The 20,496-nt window shown below is 63.3% G+C and overlaps 1 protein-coding gene across 2 annotated transcripts in view; it reads left to right on the forward strand.

Annotated features, from left to right (window-relative positions):
- Positions 1–20,496, forward strand: part of LOC122546469 (diacylglycerol kinase beta-like) — a 211,190-nt gene that overhangs the window by 183,965 nt on the left and 6,729 nt on the right. Inside the window, exons 20-23 of one of the 2 annotated variants that reach the window (XM_087985546.1) lie at positions 6,208–6,298; positions 7,684–7,864; positions 11,282–11,402; positions 11,535–11,595. In XM_087985546.1, coding sequence (XP_087841672.1) covers positions 6,208–6,298; positions 7,684–7,864; positions 11,282–11,402; positions 11,535–11,595 — 454 coding nt within the window. The remainder of the gene's footprint in view (positions 1–6,207; positions 6,299–7,683; positions 7,865–11,281; positions 11,403–11,534; positions 11,596–20,496) is intronic. The other variant, XM_087985547.1, reaches the window with a different exon arrangement.

A 20,496-nucleotide genomic window follows, 5' to 3' on the forward strand; every position in this document is an offset into this window, starting at 1 on the left:
TGAGGTGTGTGTAGGGGGGAGTGAGGTGTGTGTGGGGGGGAGTGAGGTGTGTGTGGGGGGGGAATGAGGAGTGTGTGTGGGGGGGGAGTGAGGTGTGTGTGTGGGGGGGAGTGAGGTGTGTGTGGGGGGGAGTGAGGTGTGTGTGGGGGGGGAATGAGGAGTGTGTGTGGGGGGGGAGTGAGGTGTGTGTGTGGGGGGGAGTGAGGTGTGTGTGTGGGGGGGTGAGGAGTGTGTGTGGGGGGGGAGTGAGGTGTGTGTAGGGGGGAGTGAGGTGTGTGTGGGGGGGAGTGAGGTGTGTGTGGGGGGGAGTGAGGTGTGTGTGTGGGGGGAGTGAGGTGTGTGTGGGGGGGAGTGAGGTGTGTGTGTGGGGGGGAGTGAGGTGTGTGTGTGGGGGGAATGAGGAGTGTGTGTGGGGGGGGAGTGAGGTGTGTGTAGGGGGGAGTGAGGTGTGTGTGGGGGGGAGTGAGGTGTGTGTGGGGGGGAGTGAGGTGTGTGTGTGGGGGGGAGTGAGGTGTGTGTGGGGGGGAGTGAGGTGTGTGTGTGGGGGGGAGTGAGGTGTGTGTGTGGGGGGAATGAGGAGTGTGTGTGGGGGGGGAGTGAGGTGTGTGTGTGGGGGGGAGTGAGGTGTGTGTGGGGGGGAGTGAGGTGTGTGTGGGGGGGAGTGAGGTGTGTGTGTGGGGGGAATGAGGAGTGTGTGTGTGGGGGGAATGAGGAGTGTGTGTGGGGGGGAGTGAGGTGTGTGTGGGGGGGAGTGAGGTGTGTGTGGGGGGGAGTGAGGTGTGTGTGGGGGGGAGTGAGGTGTATGTGTGGGGGGAATGAGGAGTGTGTGTGGGGGGGGAGTGAGGTGTGTGTGTGGGGGGGAGTGAGGTGTGTGTGTGGGGGGGAGTGAGGTGTGTGTGTGGGGGGGAGTGAGGTGTGTGTGTGTGCGGGTGGAGTGAGGTGTGTGTAGGGGGAGTGAGGTGTGTGTGGGGGCGAGTGAGGTGTGTGTGGGGGCGAGTGAGGTGTGTGTGTGTGGGGGTGAGTGAGGTGTGTGTGGGGGGGGGAGTGAGGTGTGTGTGTGTGGGGGGGAGTGAGGTGTGTGTGTGTGGGGGGGAGTGAGGTGTGTGTGTGTGCGGGTGGAGTGAGGTGTGTGTAGGGGGAGTGAGGTGTGTGTGGGGGCGAGTGAGGTGTGTGTGGGGGGGAGTGAGGTGTGTGTGTGTGGGGGTGAGTGAGGTGTGTGTGGGGGGGGAGTGAGGTCTGTGTGTAGGGGGGAGTGAGGTGTGTGTGTGGGGGGGAGTGAGGTGTGTGTGGGGGGGGAGCGAGGTGTGTGTGGCGGGGAGTGAGGTGTGTGTGGGGGGGAGTGAGGTGTGTGTGGGGGGGAGTGAGGTGTGTGTGGCGGGGAGTGAGGTGTGTGTGGGGGGGAGTGAGGTGTGTGTGGGGGGGGAGCGAGGTGTGTGTGGCGGGGAGTGAGGTGTGTGTGGGGGGGAGTGAGGTGTGTGTGGGGGGGAGTGAGGTGTGTGTGGCGGGGAGTGAGGTGTGTGTGGGGGGGAGTGAGGTGTGTGTGTGGGGGGAGTGAGGTGTGTGTGGGGGGGAGTGAGGTGTGTGTGTGGGGGGGAGTGAGGTGTGTGTGTGTGGGGGGGGAGTGAGGTGTGTGTGTGGGGGGGAGTGAGGTGTGTGGGGGGGGAGTGAGGTGTGTGTGGGGGGAGTGAGGTGTGCGTGTGCGGGTGGAGTGAGGTGTGTGTGGTGGGGGAGTGAGGTGTGTGTGGGGGGGAGTGAGGTGTGTGTGTGGGGGGGGAGTGAGGTGTGTGTGTGGGGGGAGTGAGGTGTGTGTGTGGGGGGGGAGTGAGGTGTGTGTGTGGGGGGGGAGTGAGGTGTGTGTGTGGGGGGAGTGAGGTGTGTGTGTGGGGGGGGGAGTGAGGTGTGTGTGTGGGGGGGAGTGAGGTGTGTGTGTGGGGGGGAGTGAGGTGTGTGTGTGTGTGGGGGGGAGTGAGGTGTGTGTGTGTGCGGGTGGAGTGAGGTGTGTGTGGGGGCGAGTGAGGTGTGTGTGTGTGGGGGGGAGTGAGGTGTGTGTGGGGGGGAGTGAGGTCTGTGTGTAGGGGGGAGTGAGGTGTGTGTGTGGGGGGGAGTGAGGTGTGTGTGTAGGGGGGAGTGAGGTCTGTGTGTAGGGGGGAGTGAGGTGTGTGTGTGGGGGGGAGCGAGGTGTGTGTGGGGGGGAGTGAGGTGTGTGTGGGGGGGGGAGCGAGGTGTGTGTGGCAGGGAGTGAGGTGTGTGTGGCGGGGAGTGAGGTGTGTGTGTGGGGGGGAGTGAGGTGTGTGTGGGGGGAGTGAGGTGTGTGTGTGGGGGGGAGTGAGGTGTGTGCGGGTGGAGTGAGGTGTGTGTGTGGGGGGGGAGTGAGGTGTGTGTGTGTGGGGGGGGAGTGAGGTGTGTGTGTGGGGGGGGAGTGAGGTGTGTGTGTGGGGGGGGAGTGAGGTGTGTGTGTGTGGGGGGGGAGTGAGGTGTGTGTGTGGGGGGGGAGTGAGGTGTGTGTGTGGGGGGGGGAGTGAGGTGTGTGTGTGGGGGGAGTGAGGTGTGTGTGTGGGGGGGGAGTGAGGTGTGTGTGTGCGGGGGGGGGAGTGAGGTGTGTGTGCGGGTGGAGTGAGGTGTGTGTGGGGGGGAGTGAGGTGTGTGTGGCGGGGAGTGAGGTGTGTGTGGGGGGGAGTGAGGTGTGTGTGTGGGGGGGAGTGAGGTGTGTGTGGGGGGGAGTGAGGTGTGTGTGTGGGGGGGAGTGAGGTGTGTGTGTGTGGGGGGGGAGTGAGGTGTGTGTGTGGGGGGGAGTGAGGTGTGTGGGGGGGGAGTGAGGTGTGTGTGGCGGGGAGTGAGGTGTGCGGGTGCGGGTGGAGTGAGGTGTGTGTGGTGGGGGAGTGAGGTGTGTGTGTGTGGGGGGGGAGTGAGGTGTGTGTGCGGGTGGAGTGAGGTGTGTGTGGGGGGGAGTGAGGTGTGTGTGGCGGGGAGTGAGGTGTGTGTGGGGGGGAGTGAGGTGTGTGTGTGGGGGGGAGTGAGGTGTGTGTGGGGGGGAGTGAGGTGTGTGTGTGGGGGGGAGTGAGGTGTGTGTGTGTGGGGGGGGAGTGAGGTGTGTGTGTGGGGGGGAGTGAGGTGTGTGGGGGGGGAGTGAGGTGTGTGTGGGGGGAGTGAGGTGTGCGTGTGCGGGTGGAGTGAGGTGTGTGTGGTGGGGGAGTGAGGTGTGTGTGGGGGGGAGTGAGGTGTGTGTGTGGGGGGGGAGTGAGGTGTGTGTGTGGGGGGAGTGAGGTGTGTGTGTGGGGGGGGAGTGAGGTGTGTGTGTGGGGGGGAGTGAGGTGTGTGTGTGGGGGGGGGAGTGAGGTGTGTGTGTGGGGGGGAGTGAGGTGTGTGTGTGGGGGGGAGTGAGGTGTGTGTGTGGGGGGGGGAGTGAGGTGTGTGTGTGGGGGGGAGTGAGGTGTGTGTGTGGGGGGGAGTGAGGTGTGTGTGTGTGTGGGGGGGAGTGAGGTGTGTGTGTGTGCGGGTGGAGTGAGGTGTGTGTGGGGGCGAGTGAGGTGTGTGTGTGTGGGGGGGAGTGAGGTGTGTGTGGGGGGGGAGTGAGGTCTGTGTGTAGGGGGGAGTGAGGTGTGTGTGTGGGGGGGAGTGAGGTGTGTGTGTAGGGGGGAGTGAGGTCTGTGTGTAGGGGGGAGTGAGGTGTGTGTGTGGGGGGGAGCGAGGTGTGTGTGGCAGGGAGTGAGGTGTGTGTGGGGGGGAGTGAGGTGTGTGTGTGGGGGGGAGTGAGGTGTGTGTGGGGGGAGTGAGGTGTGTGTGGGGGGGAGTGAGGTGTGTGCGGGTGGAGTGAGGTGTGTGTGTGGGGGGGGAGTGAGGTGTGTGTGTGTGGGGGGGGAGTGAGGTGTGTGTGTGGGGGGGGAGTGAGGTGTGTGTGTGGGGGGGGAGTGAGGTGTGTGTGTGTGGGGGGGGAGTGAGGTGTGTGTGTGGGGGGGGAGTGAGGTGTGTGTGTGGGGGGGGGAGTGAGGTGTGTGTGTGTGGGGGGAGTGAGGTGTGTGTGTGGGGGGGGAGTGAGGTGTGTGTGTGCGGGGGGGGGAGTGAGGTGTGTGTGCGGGTGGAGTGAGGTGGGTGTGGGGGGTGGAGTGAGGTGTGTGTGTGTGGGGGGGGAGTGAGGTGTGTGTGCGGGTGGAGTGAGGTGTGTGTGGGGGGGGGAGTGAGGTGTGTGTGGGGGGGGAGTGAGGTGTGTGTGTGGGGGGGGAGTGAGGTGTGTGTGCGGGTGGAGTGAGGTGTGTGTGGGGGGGGGAGTGAGGTGTGTGTGGGGGGGGAGTGAGGTGTGTGTGGGGGGGGGGAGTGAGGTGTGTGTGTGTGGAGGGGGAGTGAGGTGTGTGTGTGTAGGGGGGAGTGAGGTGTGTGTGCGGGTGGAGTGAGGTGTGTGTGGGGGGGGAGTGAGGTGTGTGTGGGGGGGAGTGAGGTGTGTGTGGGGGGGGAGTGAGGTGTGTGTGTGTGGAGGGGGAGTGAGGTGTGTGTGTAGGGGGGAGTGAGGTGTGTGTGGGGGTGGAGTGAGGTGTGTGTGTGGGGGGGGAATGAGGTGTGTGTGGGGGGGAGTGAGGTGTGTGTGGGGGGGGAGTGAGGTGTGTGTGGGGGGGAGTGAGGTGTGTGTGGGGGGGGAGTGAGGTGTGTGTGTGTGGGGGGGGAGTGAGGTGTGTGTGCGGGTGGAGTGAGGTGTGTGTGGGGGGGGAGTGAGGTGTGTGTGGGGGGGAGTGAGGTGTGTGTGGGGGGGGAGTGAGGTGTGTGTGTGTGGGGGGGGAGTGAGGTGTGTGTCAGGGGGGAGTGAGGTGTGTGTGGGGGGGAGTGAGGTGTGTGTGTGGAGGGGGAGTGAGGTGTGTGTGGGGGGGAGTGAGGTCTATGTGGGGGGAGTGAGGTGTGTGTGGGGGGAGTGAGGTATGTGTGTGGAGGGGGAGTGAGGTGTGTGTGGGGGGAGTGAGGTATGTGTGTGGAGGGGGAGTGAGGTGTGTGTGGGGGGAGTGAGGTGTGTGTGGGGGGGGAGTGAGGTGTGTGTGGGGGGGGAGTGAGGTGTGTGTGGGGGGGAAGTGAGGTGTGTGTGGGGGGGAGTGAGGTGTGTGTGGGGGGGGGAGTGAGGTGTGTGTGGGGGGAGTGAGGTATGTGTGTGGAGGGGGAGTGAGGTGTGTGTGTTGCGGGGGAGTGAGGTGTGAGTGGAGGGGGAGTGAGGTGTGTGTCAGGGGGGAGTGAGGTGTGTGTGGGGGTGGAGTGAGGTGTGTGTGTGTGTGTGTGGGGTGGGAGTGAGGTGTGTGTGGGGTGGGAGTGAGGTGTGTGTGGGGTGGGAGTGAGGTGTGTGTGGGGGGGAGTGAGGTGTGTGTGGGGGGAGTGAGGTGTGTGTCAGGGGGGAGTGAGGTGTGTGTGGGGGTGGAGTGAGGTGTGTGTGTGTGTGGGGTGGGAGTGAGGTGTGTGTCAGGGGGGAATGAGGTGTGTGTGTTGTGGGGGAGTGATGTGTGAGTGGAGGGGGAGTGAGGTGTGTGTCATGGTGCGGGGGTGGGGAGTGAGGCCCACAGCCTGTGCGGAAGTGCAGGCCAATCTGCACCCCTGATGTCCCCATCACTTGGGCGGTTGCTGCTGGGGTCCGATGTTAACTCCTTGTAAAGAGAATGTCTATCTCACTGACTGACTCACTAACCAGTAACACCTCATTTTTTACCTGCTTGACTTCTGATGTGCTTGAACATGAATCATGCACATTAAACAGGCTCTGAACATGGTCTGTGGATCTGTCCTTCATGTCCCTGGTATTCCTTAATCCATGCTTGTACAGAATCCCCAATCCCATGTGCCCTAATGTGTCTTCACCAGACAGCATGGAAACAGACCCTTCGGTCCAGCCTGTCCATGCCGACCATCATCCCCAAACTAATCTACACCCACCTGCCTGCTCCTGGCCCATATCCCCCCTATCCGGTCCTTATCCATATATATTTTAAACATTGTGAACAAATGTTCAGGCTATGCAGCCTTTCTTTAGAAGTCATTCCTTCTGTCCCCAGCACCATCCTGGGAAATCTCTTCCCCGCCCTCTGCAGCTTGCTAATATCCTTCCCTCGACTCCCTGGCATGCTTCAACAAAATGCCCCTCAACACTGGCATCTCAGTTGAAGTGACGACTGAGCGTGTCTTTCTAACTGCTATCCCACAATCCTCGACTGATGCCAAGCTCTGGTTGTCTCCTTTCGAAAGGGTGAAGAACAAACTGTGGTATTTTGAGTTCGCTACCTCAGAAACCGTCTCGGCCACTTGCAAGAACCTACAGGACGTGTTGGAGATCGAAGTGAGTGAGTCCACATCCAGCGCTGCTCCCTGGGGAAAGGGTTCAGGGTGGGAGAAAGAAGGGCACACTGGCACGAGTGGGCAACTGGCAGACCTCAATTCTTCGCTCTATCGTCCTACCGTGTTGCGCTGACTGGCAGCTTCCTGTCTGGGCTTCAGAGCGGCCTGCGACAGGGCCTGGTACGAATGGGCATCAGGTTGCCCGTTGACTGGTCGCAAACATGGTGGGAGCTAAAGCTGTTTGTACTTGCAACTAGAGCTCGACAATTAACGTGCCCCTTCACGACAGACTTTCGAACTGGTGTGAAGTTGCGCAGATCTGCCACACTTTCTACCAATTCGGCCATGGCCACCACCTGTGCCAGCCCACAGATCAGTGAAGATGGCAATGCAGGTAGATAAGGGAGTTAAAATAGAGGCCTTTGCCATGCCTGGGGGCACTGAATATAGAGAGAAAGTGAGCACTGCAGATGCTGGAGATGAGTCGAGAGGGTGGTGCTGGAAAAGCACAGCAGGTCAGGCAGCATCTGAGGGGCAGGAGAATCAACATTTCGGGCATAATCCCTTCATCAGGTTTATGCTCAAAACATCAACTCTCCTGCTCCTCAGACACTGCCTGACCTGCTGTGCTTTTCCAGCACCACGCTCTTTGAGTATAGACAAGTTCTGCTGCAGCTTTATAGTACTTTAGTTAGGCCCCACTTGGAATATTGTGTCCAGTTCTGGTCACCACACGGCCAGAAGGATGCGGATGCTTTGGAGAGGGTACAGACACAGTTTACCAGGATGTTGCCTGGTATGGGCACGGTTGTTTGTTTATGAAGGAAGGTTGGCGAGACTGGGATTGTGTTCACTGGAACACAGGAGGTTGAGGGAGCGACCTGATCGAAGTTTATAAGATTGTGAACGGCATGGATAGAGTGGGAAGTATGAGGCTTTTTCCCAGAGTGGAGGGGTCAGTTACTAAGGGACACAGGTTCAAGGGGTGAGGGGAGGGGTGGGGGGGGTTAAAAGAACTGTGTGAGGCAAGTTTTTCACACAAAGGCTGGCGATTGCCTGGAGCGTGTTGCCAGGGAAGATGGTGGAAGCAGACACAATAACAGCATTCAGGAAGCACCCGGACAAATACATGAATAGGAAGGGAATAGAGGGATATGGATCCTGTAAATGAAGGCAGTTTTAGTAAGGAAGGGCAACATGTGTCAGTGCGGGTTTGGAGGGTCGAATGGCCTGTTCCTGTGCTGTACTGTTCTTTGTAACAAAGTGCTTCAGGTGACAAGTGGGAAGTTGGCATGTGGTGAGCATCTCCCCTTCCTCTGTCGAGGCCTGTGACCTTTCTGGTCCGGAGATGTGTGGCTGACCTTTTTTTTTTTTGGCTTGTGGCAGTGCTGTGGGGCCCTCTTGGACTTGAGCACCCTGTCCCTGGAGGGAATCGCCATCCTCAACATTCCCAGCATGCACGGCGGCTCCAACCTGTGGGGCGAAAACAAGAAAGAAAACAAGGCCTTGCCGAACAAAACGTACGCAGCGATAACCGACTCCGAGGCCCTCAAGTCGTGCATGCAAGGTGGGTAACCGTGGCAACCTGAGCCCAAGAGAAGGCAGAGACGGAGAGTTGACAGCCATCGAGGTAGTTCTCCTACTCTGTGGTTAAACCGCTCAAGTGATCCGACAGTGTAGATACAAAGGAATAGTTTCTTTGGGCAGGGGAGTCAAGGGTGAGGGGACATCATCTTAAAATGACACCGGGGCTGTTCAGGAGAGAGACCAGGACATAACGTCTCCAGACAACAGGCTCACGGAAATCTGCAGCTCCCTCCCTCTCGAAGCTCGAGACACGAGCAGGTCTCGGAGCTTTCGAGGCTGAGAAGAATTGAATGATTTTCGGTCAGACAAGGTGTTTGCAAGAAAGGTGGCTGATGGAGTGGAGAGGCTGAGGAGGTGTGCTCTCCCTGACTCACATACTAGGCCCGACTCACCTGCCTCAGTTCAGCCATTTCTGGTGGCAGTTAAGAGTCGAAGAACAGTACAGCACAGGGACAGGCCCTTTGGCCCACCACGACTGTGCTGACATATGACTCCTTCCTAAACTAAACCCCATTCACCTCCACACAGTCCCTCGCCTTCTATTCCCTGCCTGGTCATGAATCTGTCCAGATACCTCGGAAACATTGCGAATGGATTCATCTCCTCCATCTTCCCCTGGCAGCACATTCCAGGCACTGACCACCCTCTGTGTGCAAACAAACTGCCTATCACATCTCCTTTAAACTTACTCCCTTTTACCTTAAACCTCTGTCCCCTACCCTGGGAAAAAGACTGACTATTCATTCTATCCAGGCCTCTCATCATTTAGTTCGTGGTTAGCACTGCTGCCTCAGCGCCAGAGACCCGGGTTCAATTCCCGCCTCAGGCGACTCTCTGTGTGGAGTTTGCACGTTCTCCCCGTGTCTGCGTGGGTTTCCTCCGGGTGCTCCGGTTTCCTCGCACAGTCCAAAGATGTGCAGGTTAGGTAAATTGCCCGTAGTGTAAGGTGAAGGGGTAAATGTAGAGGAATGGGTCTGGGTGGGTCGCGCTTCGGCGGGTCAGTGTGGACTTGTTGGGCCGAAGGGCCTGTTTCCACACTGTAAGTAATCTAAAAAAAACACCTCGCATTTGTCTGGATTAAACTCCATCAGCTACTTCTCCCCCCAAGTCTCCTGCTGCACCATCTGGCAATCTTCCTCAGTATCTGTGATGTTTGGGTTGCCTGCAAACTTACTAATCAGGCCACCTACACTTTCCTCCAAATCATTATATCTATTACAAACAACAGGGGTCTCAGCACTGATCCCTGCAGAACACCACTGGTCATAGAGCTCCAGTCTGAAAAACACTCCTCCATCACTACTCTCTGTCTTCTACGACTAAGCCAGTTCTGGATCCATTTTATCAACTCACCACGGATCCCGTGTGACTTCACCATGATGGAGCTTGCTAAAGTCCATATAGACAGCATCCACCACCCTGGCCTCATCAATTACCTCTGTCACTCCCTCCAATCCCATCGGGTCCTACCCTAATGCTTTTTAAAACACCCAACAACTTCTCCTTTTTTCATAACAACATTCCCAAGAATTATCAACACGCCCCTCTCTTGACTCACCATCCAGAGGTCCTGCTCCTTTGTAAATACTGATACAAAGTATTTGTTAAGGCCCTCAGTCACTACCCTCCAGTTACATTCCCTCGTTTGTCCTTGAGTTTCTCGGTCTACCCTCTTGCCCCTTATACATGTACGAAACACCTTGGGATTATCTTTAATCTTGTATGCCGAAGATATTTCATGGCCCCTTTTTAGCGCTTTATAACTCCTCATATTCTTCCAGGGCTGTGTCTGTCCTCAGGTTCCTAAACCTCACATCTGCCTTTCTTATTCTGGTTGACGAAGCTCACAATTTCTCTTGTCATCCTAGCTTCCTGTATCATGCCATCCTTATCCTTCAGTTTCACGGGAACAGACTGTGTCCTGAACTCTAACCAACCGGCCTTGCGAGGATTCCCACATGTCAGATGTGGATTTACCCTCAAACAGCCATCCTCCCCTATCTACTGCCTAATACAGTCATAGCTCGCCTTCCCCCAGTGTAGTAATTCCAATTGTGGGGTACTCTTATCCTTATCCATAAGTTAAAACTTACTGAATTATGGAGTTCCTCTCCATTGAACAGACTTCCAGCAGTAAACAGATGCCACCAACTCTGGCTGGTGCCATGTTCACCATTAGAGTAGCTTTCACTGCGACACTTATTCATTGAACTGAATGTCTAGCAGCCAATAGGGTGGGACTCAAACCCATGTTCCCAGAGACATTAGCCCCCTGGTCCCAGCTTGGACTCGAAGCCACAACATGACTCTGACATCTAGAGCAGAGAGAGAGAGAGAGAGAGACCCCAGTCTGGAATGTGGAGAGAGATCTTTGGCGACTGTGTACACGTGTCTGAGTTCAGACAGTGACTTCACCTGACAGTGGAGCAGCTATAACCCAGTGACCTCTGGCTGGGATCCCAATGCACAGGGAGCGGGATTGGTTCCAGGCCGGTCCCTGGCTTCTGTCTCAGAGGGATGGAAGGGATCCACTGCTGACAACCAACTCATGGAGATTAAGGGTCCTGCCGTCTCTACATTCACCCAGCCACCCTCACAAAGCAGTCCACACCCACTCTGTTCCCCGCTCCCTTCGATTCCCTTCCGTCCGGACCCCAGATGTCCTCCCCACCAGCTGCCGCTCCCAAAAGCCATCCAACTGTGATAAATTAATGCAGCACTACTTTTTCAAATCTACTTGTAGGACGTGGGAGTCACAGGCTGGGCCCAGTATTTATTACCCCGTCCCTCGTTGCCCCCCTTGAGAAGGTGGGGGTGAGCTGCCATCTTGAACCGCTGCAGTCCATGTGCTGTGGGTTGACCCACAATGCCCTGAGGGAGGGAATTCCAGGATTCTGTTCCCAGTGACACTGAAGGAACGGCGATATATTTCCAAGTCAGGATGGTGAGGGGCTCGGAGGGGAACTTGCAGGGGGTGGTGTTCCCATGTCTCTGCTGCCCTTGTGCTTCTAGATGGAAGTGGCCGTGGGTTTGGAAGGTGCTGCCTGAGGATCTTTGGTGAGTTTCTGCAGGGCATCTTGTAGATGGTACACACTGCTGTTACTGAGCGTCGGTGGGAGAGGGAGTGGATGTGATGTTGCTTTGTCCTGGGAGTTGCCTGAGTGTTGCATGTGATTAGAGGTCACAGGGTCATGGCACATGCCCCAAACCTCTCACTGATGACCCTCCGGGATTGCCTCTGCCAAAGATGGACAGGTATTCCCCAGCTATGCAACACACATAGTCCCCACCAGGATTAGGCCTCGGTGTCAGTTGGAGGCAGAGGTGTGAGGGTTTCTGGGAAGGGAGGGATACGTTGGATCCTTGTGAGACGTGACTGTTGTATTTCTCCTGGCAGAGTTGAGTGATAAGCTGCTGGAAGTGGTCGGCCTGGAAGGAGCGATTGAAATGGGGCAGATTTACGCAGGCCTGAAGAGTGCTGGGAAACGATTGGCTCAATGTTCTGACGTCATCATCAGGTGAGAGTGACGCTCGGGAATGAGAGCGCTGTGCGGCCAATAGCGCACGGGCCCACAATCTCTGGTCGCTGCATTGATGAAGGCAGCTCACCTTTGCCCTTGTATGTGTCTCTCTCTCTCTCTCTCTGTCAGGACAAAGCAGCTGCTGCCAATGCAGATTGATGGAGAGCCATGGCTCCAGCCACCGTGTACAGTAAGTCACAGTTCACCACACCGACCTTCTCAAGGAGAGGCAGCCATCTTGGATATTCGAAAATACATCCTGACCAGACAAAAGCACAATCACACTGGGCAGGCCACCGGGCATCGAGAGACTGGCAGGGGACAGGTCAATGAGAGACTGGCAAGGGGGGAGATGGGGACATGGGGGGGGAGATGGGGACATGGGAGGGGAGATGGGGACACGGTGGGGGAGGTGGAGATGGGGACACGGGGGGGGGGGGGGATGGGGACACGGGGGGGAGAGATGGGGACACGGGGGGGAGATGGGGACATGGGGGGGGAGATGGGGACATGGGGGGAGATGGGGACACGGCGGGGGGGGGAGATGGGGACACGGGGGGGGATGGGGACACGGGGGGGAGATGGGGACACGGGGGGGGAGATGGGGACACGGGGGGTAGATGGGGACATGGGGGGGAGATGGGGACATGGGGGGAGATGGGGACACGGCGGGGGGGGGGGAGATGGGGACACGGGGGGGGGGAGAGATGGAGACATGGGGGGGAGATGGGGACACAGGGGAGAGATGGGGACACGGGGGGAGATGGGGACACGGGGGGAGATGGGGACACGGGGGGAGATGGGGACACGGGGGGAGGGGAGATGGGAACACGGGGGGAGGGGAGATGGGGACACGGGGGGGAGATGGGGACACGGGGGGGAGATGGGGACACGGGGGGAGATGGGGACACGGGGGGAGGGGAGATGGGGACACGGGGGGAGGGGAGATGGGGACACGGGGGGGATGGGGACACGGGGGGGAGATGGGGACACCGGGGGGGAGATGGGGACATGGGGGGGAGATGGGGACATGGGGGGAGATGGGGACACGGCGGGGGGGGGGGGAGATGGGGACACGGGGGGGGGGGGAGAGATGGAGACATGGGGGGGAGATGGGGACACAGGGGAGAGATGGGGACACGGGGGGAGATGGGGACACGGGGGGAGATGGGGACACGGGGGGGAGATGGGGACACGGGGGGAGATGGGGACACGGGGGGAGGGGAGATGGGGACACGGGGGGAGGGGAGATGGGGACACGGGGGGGATGGGGACACGGGGGGGAGATGGGGACACGGGGGGGAGATGGGGACACGGGGGGAGATGGGGACACCGGGGGGGAGATGGGGACACGGGGGGGAGATGGGGACACGGGGGGAGGTGGGGACACGGGGGGAGATGGGGACACGGGGGGAGGGGAGATGGGGACACGGGGGGAGGGGAGATGGGGACACGGGGGGAGATGGGGACACGGGGGGAGGGGAGATGGGGACACGGGGGGAGGGGATATGGGGACACGGGGGGAGATGGGGACACGGGGGGAGGGGAGATGGGGACACAGGGGGAGGGGAGATGGGGACACGGGGGGGGGAGATGGGGACACGGGGGGAGGGGAGATGGGGACACGGGGGGAGGGGAGATGGGGACACGGGGGGGAGATGGGGACATGGGGGGGAGATGGGGACACGTGGGGGGGGGGGAGATGGGGACACGGGGGAGATGGGGACACGTGGGGGGGGGAAGATGGGGACACGGGGGGGAGATGGGGACACGGGGGGGAGGGGGAGATGGGGACACGGGGGGGGGGGGGATGGGGACATGGGGGGAGATGGGGACACGCGGGGGAGATGGGGACACGGGGGAAGATGGGGACACGGGGGGAGATGGGGACACGGGGGGGAGATGGGGACACGGGGGAAGATGGGGACACGGGGGGAGATGGGGACACGGGGGGAGATGGGGACACGGGGGGGAGATGGGGACACGGGGGGAGGGGCGATGGGGACACGGGGGGAGATGGTGACACGGGGAGAAGATGGGGACACGGGGGGAGATGGGGACACGGGGAGAAGATGGGGACACGGGGGGGAGGGGAGATGGGGACACGGGGGGAGGGGAGATGGGGACACGGGGGGAGATGGGGACACGGGGGAGGATATGGGGACACGGGGGGAGATGGGGACATGGGGGGGGAGATGGGGACACGGGGGGAGAGATGGGGACACGGGGGGAGATGGGGACACGGGGGGGGAGATGGGGACACGGGGGGAGAGATGGGGACACGGGGGGAGATGGGGACACGGGGGGGGAGATGGGGACACGGGGGGAGATGGGGACATGGGGGGAGATGGGGACATGGGGGGGAGATAGGGACACGGGGAGAAGATGGGGACACGGGGGGAGATGGGGACACGGGGGGGAGATGGGGACACGGGGGGAGGGGCGATGGGGACACGGGGGGAGATGGTGACACGGGGAGAAGATGGGGACACGGGGGGAGATGGGGACACGGGGAGAAGATGGGGACACGGGGGGGAGGGGAGATGGGGACACGGGGGGAGGGGAGATGGGGACACGGGGGGAGATGGGGACACGGGGGAGGATATGGGGACACGGGGGGAGAGATGGGGACACGGGGGGAGATGGGGACACGGGGGGGGAGATGGGGACACGGGGGGAGATGGGGACATGGGGGGAGATGGGGACATGGGGGGGAGATAGGGACACGGGGGGGAGATGGGGACACAGGGGGAGATGGGGACATGGGGGGGAGATGGGGACACGGGGGGAGATGGGGACACGGGGGGGAGATGGGGACACGGGGGGGAGATGGGGACACGGGGGGGAGATGGGCACATGGGGGGAGATGGGGACACGGGGGGGAGATGGGGACACGGGGGGGGGGAGATGGGGACACGGGGGGAGATGGGGACACGGGGGGGGAGATGGGGACACGGGGGAGAGATGGGGACACGGGGGGAGAGATGGGGACACGGGGGGGGATGGGGACACGGGGGGGGAGATGGGGACACGGGGGGGAGATGGGGACACGGGGGGGATGGGGAAATAGGGGGTAGATGGGGATACGCGGAGAGATGAGGACACGGGGGGGAGATGGGGACACGGGGGGAGATGGGGACACGGGGGGGAGATGGGGACACGGGGGGGGTGAGATGGGGACACGGGGGGAGATGGGGACATGGGGGGAGATGGGGACACGGGGGGGGGATAGGGACACGCGGGGGAGATGGGCACATGGGGGGAGATGGGGACACGGGGGGGAGATGGGGACACGGGTGGAGATGGGGACACGGGGAGAAGATGGGGACACGGGGGGGATGGGGACACGGGGGGGAGATGGGGACACGGGGGGGGGAGATGGGGACACGGGGGGAGATGGGGACACGGGGGGGAGATGGGGACACGGGGGGAGATTGGGACATGGGGGGAGATGGGGACACGGGGGGGGGAGATGGGGACACGGGGGGGAGAGGGGGACACGGGGGGGAGATGGGAACATGGGGGGGGGAGATGGGGACATGGGGGGGAGATGGGGAAATGGGGGGGAGATGGGGAAATGGGGGGTAGATGGGGACACGCGGGGAGATGGGGACACGGGAGGGAGATGGGGACACGGGGGGGGGAGATGGGGACACGGGGGGGAGAGGGGGACACGGGGGGGAGATGGGAACATGGGGGGGGGAGATGGGGACATGGGGGGGAGATGGGGAAATGGGGGGGAGATGGGGAAATGGGGGGTAGATGGGGACACGCGGGGAGATGGGGACACGGGAGGGAGATGGGGACACGGGGGGGGGAGATGGGGACACGGGGGGAGATGGGGACACGGGGGGGAGATGGGGACACGGGGGGGAGATGGGGACACGGGGGGGATGGGGAAATAGGGGGTAGATGGGGATACGCGGAGAGATGAGGACATGGGGGGGGGAGATGGGGACACGGGGGGAGATGGGGACACGGGGGGGAGATGGGGACACGGGGGGGAGATAGGGACACGCGGGGGAGATGGGGACACGGGGGGGGGATGGGGAAATAGGGGGTAGATGGGGATACGCGGGGAGATGGGGACACGGGGGGGGGGAGATGGGGACACAGGGGGAGATGGGGACACAGGGGGAGATGGGGACACGGGGGGGAGATGGGCACATGGGGTGAGATGGGGACACGGGGGGAGATTGGGACTCGGGGGGGAGATGGGGACACGGGGGGGAGATGGGGACACGGGGGGAGATGGGGACACGGGGGGAGATTGGGACTCGGGGGGGAGATGGGGACACGGGGGGGAGATGGGGACACGGGGGGGAGATGGGGACACGGGGGGAGATTGGGACATGGGGGGAGATGGGGACACGGGGGGGGGGGAGATGGGGACACGGGGGGGAGAGGGGGACACGGGGGGGAGATGGGAACATGGGGGGGGAGATGGGGACATGGGGGGGAGATGGGGAAATGGGGGGGAGATGGGGAAATGGGGGGTAGATGGGGACACGCGGGGAGATGGGGACACGGGGGGGAGATGGGGATACGGGGTTGGGGGAGATGGGGACACGGGGGGAGATGGGGACACGGGGGGGAGATGGGGATATGGGGTTGGGGGAGATTGGGACACGGGGGGAGATGAGTACACGGTGGGGAGATGGGGACATGGGGGGAGATGGGGATACGGGGGGAGATGGGGACACGGGGGGGAGATGGGGATACGGGGTTGGGGGAGATGGGGACACGGGGGGAGATGGGGACACGGGGGGGGGGGGGGAGATGGGGACACGGGGACATGGGGGGGGAGAGGGGGACATGGGGGGGGGAGATGGGGACATGGGGGGGGAGATGGGGAAATGGGGGGTAGATGGGGAAATGGGGGGTAGATGGGGACACGCGGGGAGATGGGGACACGGGGGGGAGATGGGGACATGGGGTTGGGGGAGATGGGGACACGGGGGGAGATGGGGACACGGTGGTGAGATGGGGACATGGGGGGAGATGGGGATACGGGGGGAGATGGGGACACGGGGGGGAGATGGGGATACGGGGTTGGGGGAGATGGGGACACGGGGGGAGATGGGGACACGGGGGGGGGAGAGATGGGGACACGGGGGGAGATGGGGACACGGGGGGGAGATGGGGATACGGGGGGAGATGGGAACATGGGGGGAGATGGGGACATGGGGGGAGATGGGGACACGGGGGGAGATGGGGACACGGGGGGAGATGGGGACACGGGGGGGAGATGGGGATACGGGGTTGGGGGAGATGGGGACACGGGGGGAGATGGGGACACGAGGGGGACATGGGGGGAGATGGGGACACGCGGGGAGATGGGGACACGGGGGAGGAGATGGGGATACGGGGTTGGGGGAGATGGGGACACGGGGGGAGATGGGGACATGGGGGGCGATGGGGACACGCGGGCAGATGGGGACATGGGGGGAGATGGGAACACGGGGCGGGGGGAAGATGGGGACACGGGGGCTGATGGGGACACGGGCTGGGGGGGAGATGGGGACACGAGGGGGACATGGGGGGAGATGGGGACATGGGGGAAGATGGGGACACGCGGGGAGATAGGGACACGGGGGGGAGATGGGGACACGGGGGGGGATGGGGACACGGGGGGGGAGATGGGGACACGGGGGGAGATGGGGACATGGGGGAAGATGGGGACACGCGGGGAGATAGGGACACGGGGGGGAGATGGGGACACGGGGGGGGATGGGGACACGGGGGGGGAGATGGGGACACGGGGGGGAGATGGGGACACGGGGGGGATGGGGAAATGGGGGGTAGATGGGGATACGCGGGGAGATGGGGACACGGGGGGGGGATATGGGGACACGGGGGGGAGATGGGGACATGGGGGGGGGATGGGGACATGGGGGGAGATGGGGACACGCAGGGGAGATGGGGACACGGGGGGCGGCATGGGGACACGGGGGGGGGGATGGGGAAATAGGGGGTAGATGGGGATACGCGGGGAGATGGGGACACGGGGGGGGATATGGGGACACGGGGGGAGATGGGGACATGGGGGGGAGATAGGGACACGGGGGGGAGATGGGGACATGGGGGGGAGATGGGGACACGGGGGGGAGATGGGGACACGGGGGGGGGGGGAGAGATGGGGACACGGGGGGGAGATGGGGACATGGGGGGGAGATGGGGACACGGGGGGAGGGGAGATGGGGACATGGGGGGAGGGGAGATGGGGGGAGGGGAGATGAGGACATGGGGGGGAGATGGGGACACGGGGGGGAGATGGGGACACGGGGGAGAGATGGGGACACGGGGGGAGAGATGGGGACACGGGGGGAGATGGGGACACGGGGGGGAGATGGGGACACGGGGGGGGGAGATGGGGACACGGGGGGAGATGGGGACACGGGGGAGAGATGGGGACACGGGGGGGGGGAGATGGGGACACGGGGGGAGGGGAGATGGGGACACGGGGGGAGGGGAGATGGGGACACGGGGGGAGGGGAGATGGGGACACGGGGGGGAGATGGGGACACGGGGGGAGGGGAGATGGGGACACGGGGGGAGATGGGGACGGGGGGGGGAGATGGGGACACGGGGGGAGAGGGGGACACGGGGGGGAGTTGGGAACATGGGGGGGGAGATGGGGACATGGGGGGGGAGATGGGGAAATGGGGGGTAGATGGGGACACGCGGGGAGATGGGGACACGGGGGGGAGATGGGGATACGGGGTTGGGGGAGATGGGGACACGGGGGGAGATGGGGACACGGGGGGGAGATGGGGACACGGGGGGGAGATGGGGAAATGGGGTTGGGGGAGATGGGGACACGGGGGGAGATGGGTACACGGTGGGGAGATGGGGACATGGGGGGAGATGGGGACATGGGGGGAGATGGGGATACGGGGGGAGATGGGGACACGGGGGGGAGATGGGGACACGGGGGGGAGATGGGGACACGGGGGGGGAGATGGGGATACGGGGTTGGGGGAGATGGGGACACGGGGGGAGATGGGGACACGGGGGGGAGAGGGGGACACGGGGGGGAGATGGGGACATGGGGGGGGAGATGGGGACATGGGGGGGGAGATGGGGAAATGGGGGGTAGATGGGGAAATGGGGGGTAGATGGGGACACGCGGGGAGATGGGGACACGGGGGGGAGATGGGGATATGGGGTTGGGGGAGATGGGGACACGGGGGGAGATGGGGACACGGTGGGGAGATGGGGACATGGGGGGAGATGGGGATACGGGGGGAGATGGGGACACGGGGGGGAGATGGGGATATGGGGTTGGGGGAGATGGGGACACGGGGGGAGATGGGGACACGGGGGGGAGATGGGGATATGGGGTTGGGGGAGATGGGGACACGGGGGGAGATGGGGACACGGTGGGGAGATGGGGACATGGGGGGAGATGGGGATACGGGGGGAGATGGGGACACGGGGGGGAGATGGGGATACGGGGTTGGGGGAGATGGGGACACGGGGGGAGATGGGGACACGGGTGGGGGGGGGAGAGATGGGGACACGGGTGGGGGGGGAGAGATGGGGACACGGGGGGAGATGGGGACACGGGTGGGGGGGGAGAGATGGGGACACGGGGGGAGATGGGGACACGGGGGGGAGTTGGGGACACGGGGGGGAGATGGGGATATGGGGGGAGATGGGGACACGGGGGGGAGTTGGGGACACGGGGGGGAGATGGGGATATGGGGGGAGATGGGGATACGGGGGGAGATGGGGACATGGGGGGAGATGGGGACATGGGGGGAGATGGGGATACGGGGGGAGATGGGGACACGGGGGGAGATGTGGACACGGGGGAGAGATGGGGACACGGGGGGAGATGGGGCACGGGGGGGGGGAGATGGCGACACGGGGGGAGATGGGGACACGGGGGGAGATGGGGACACGGGGGGGAGATGGGGACACGGGGGGGAGATGGGGACACGGGGGGAGATGGGGACACGGAGGGGAGATGGGGACACGGAGGGGAGATGGGGACACGGGGGGAGATGGGGACACGGTGGGGAGATGGGGACATGGGGGGAGATGGGTATACGGGGTTGGGGGAGATGGGGACACGGGGGGAGATGGGGACACGGGGGGAGATGGGGATACGGGGTTTGGGGGAGATGGGGACACGGGGGGAGATGGGGACACGGGGGGGAGATGGGGATACGGGGTTTGGGGGAGATGGGGACACGGGGGGAGATGGGGACACGGGGGGGGAGATGGGGACACGGGGGGGAGATGGGGATACGGGGTTGGGGGAGATGGGGACACGGGGCGAGATGGGGACACGAGGGGGACATGGGGGGAGATGGGTATATGGGGTTGGGGGAGATGGGGACACGGGGGGAGATGGGGACACGGGGGGAGATGGGGATACGGGGTTTGGGGGAGATGGGGACACGCGGGGAGATGGGGACACGGGGGGGAGATGGGGATACGGGTTTGGGGGAGATGGGGACACGGGGGGAGATGGGGACATGGGGGGCGATGGGGACACGCGGGCAGATGGGGACATGGGGGGAGATGGGAACACGGGGCGGGGGGAAGATGGGGACACGGGGGCAGATGGGGACACGGGCTGGGGGGGAGATGGGGACACGAGGGGGACATGGGGGGAGATGGGGACACGCGGGGAGATAGGGACACGGGGGGGAGATGGGGACACGGGGGGGGGATGGGGACACGGGGGGGAGATGGGGACACGGGGGGGAGATGGGGACACGGGGGGGGATGGGGAAATGGGGGGTAGATGGGGATACGCGGGGAGATGGGGACACGGGGGGGGGGATATGGGGACACGGGGGGGAGATGGGGACATGGGGGGGGGATGGGGACATGGGGGGAGATGGGGACACGCGGGGGAGATGGGGACACGGGGGGGGGATGGGGACACGGGGGGGGGGATGGGGAAATAAGGGGGTAGATGGGGATACGCGGGGAGATGGGGACACGGGGGGGGGATATGGGGACACGGGGGGGAGATGGGGACATGGGGGGGAGATGGGGACACGGGGGGGAGATGGGGACACGGGGGGAGGGGAGATGGGGACATGGGGGGAGGGGAGATGGGGGGAGGGGAGAT

Source organism: Chiloscyllium plagiosum, unplaced genomic scaffold (assembly GCF_037043375.1).
Source record: "Chiloscyllium plagiosum isolate Xiang-an unplaced genomic scaffold, Cpla_swu_hap1 HiC_scaffold_53X, whole genome shotgun sequence".
Taxonomy (NCBI): Eukaryota; Metazoa; Chordata; class Chondrichthyes; order Orectolobiformes; family Hemiscylliidae; genus Chiloscyllium; species Chiloscyllium plagiosum.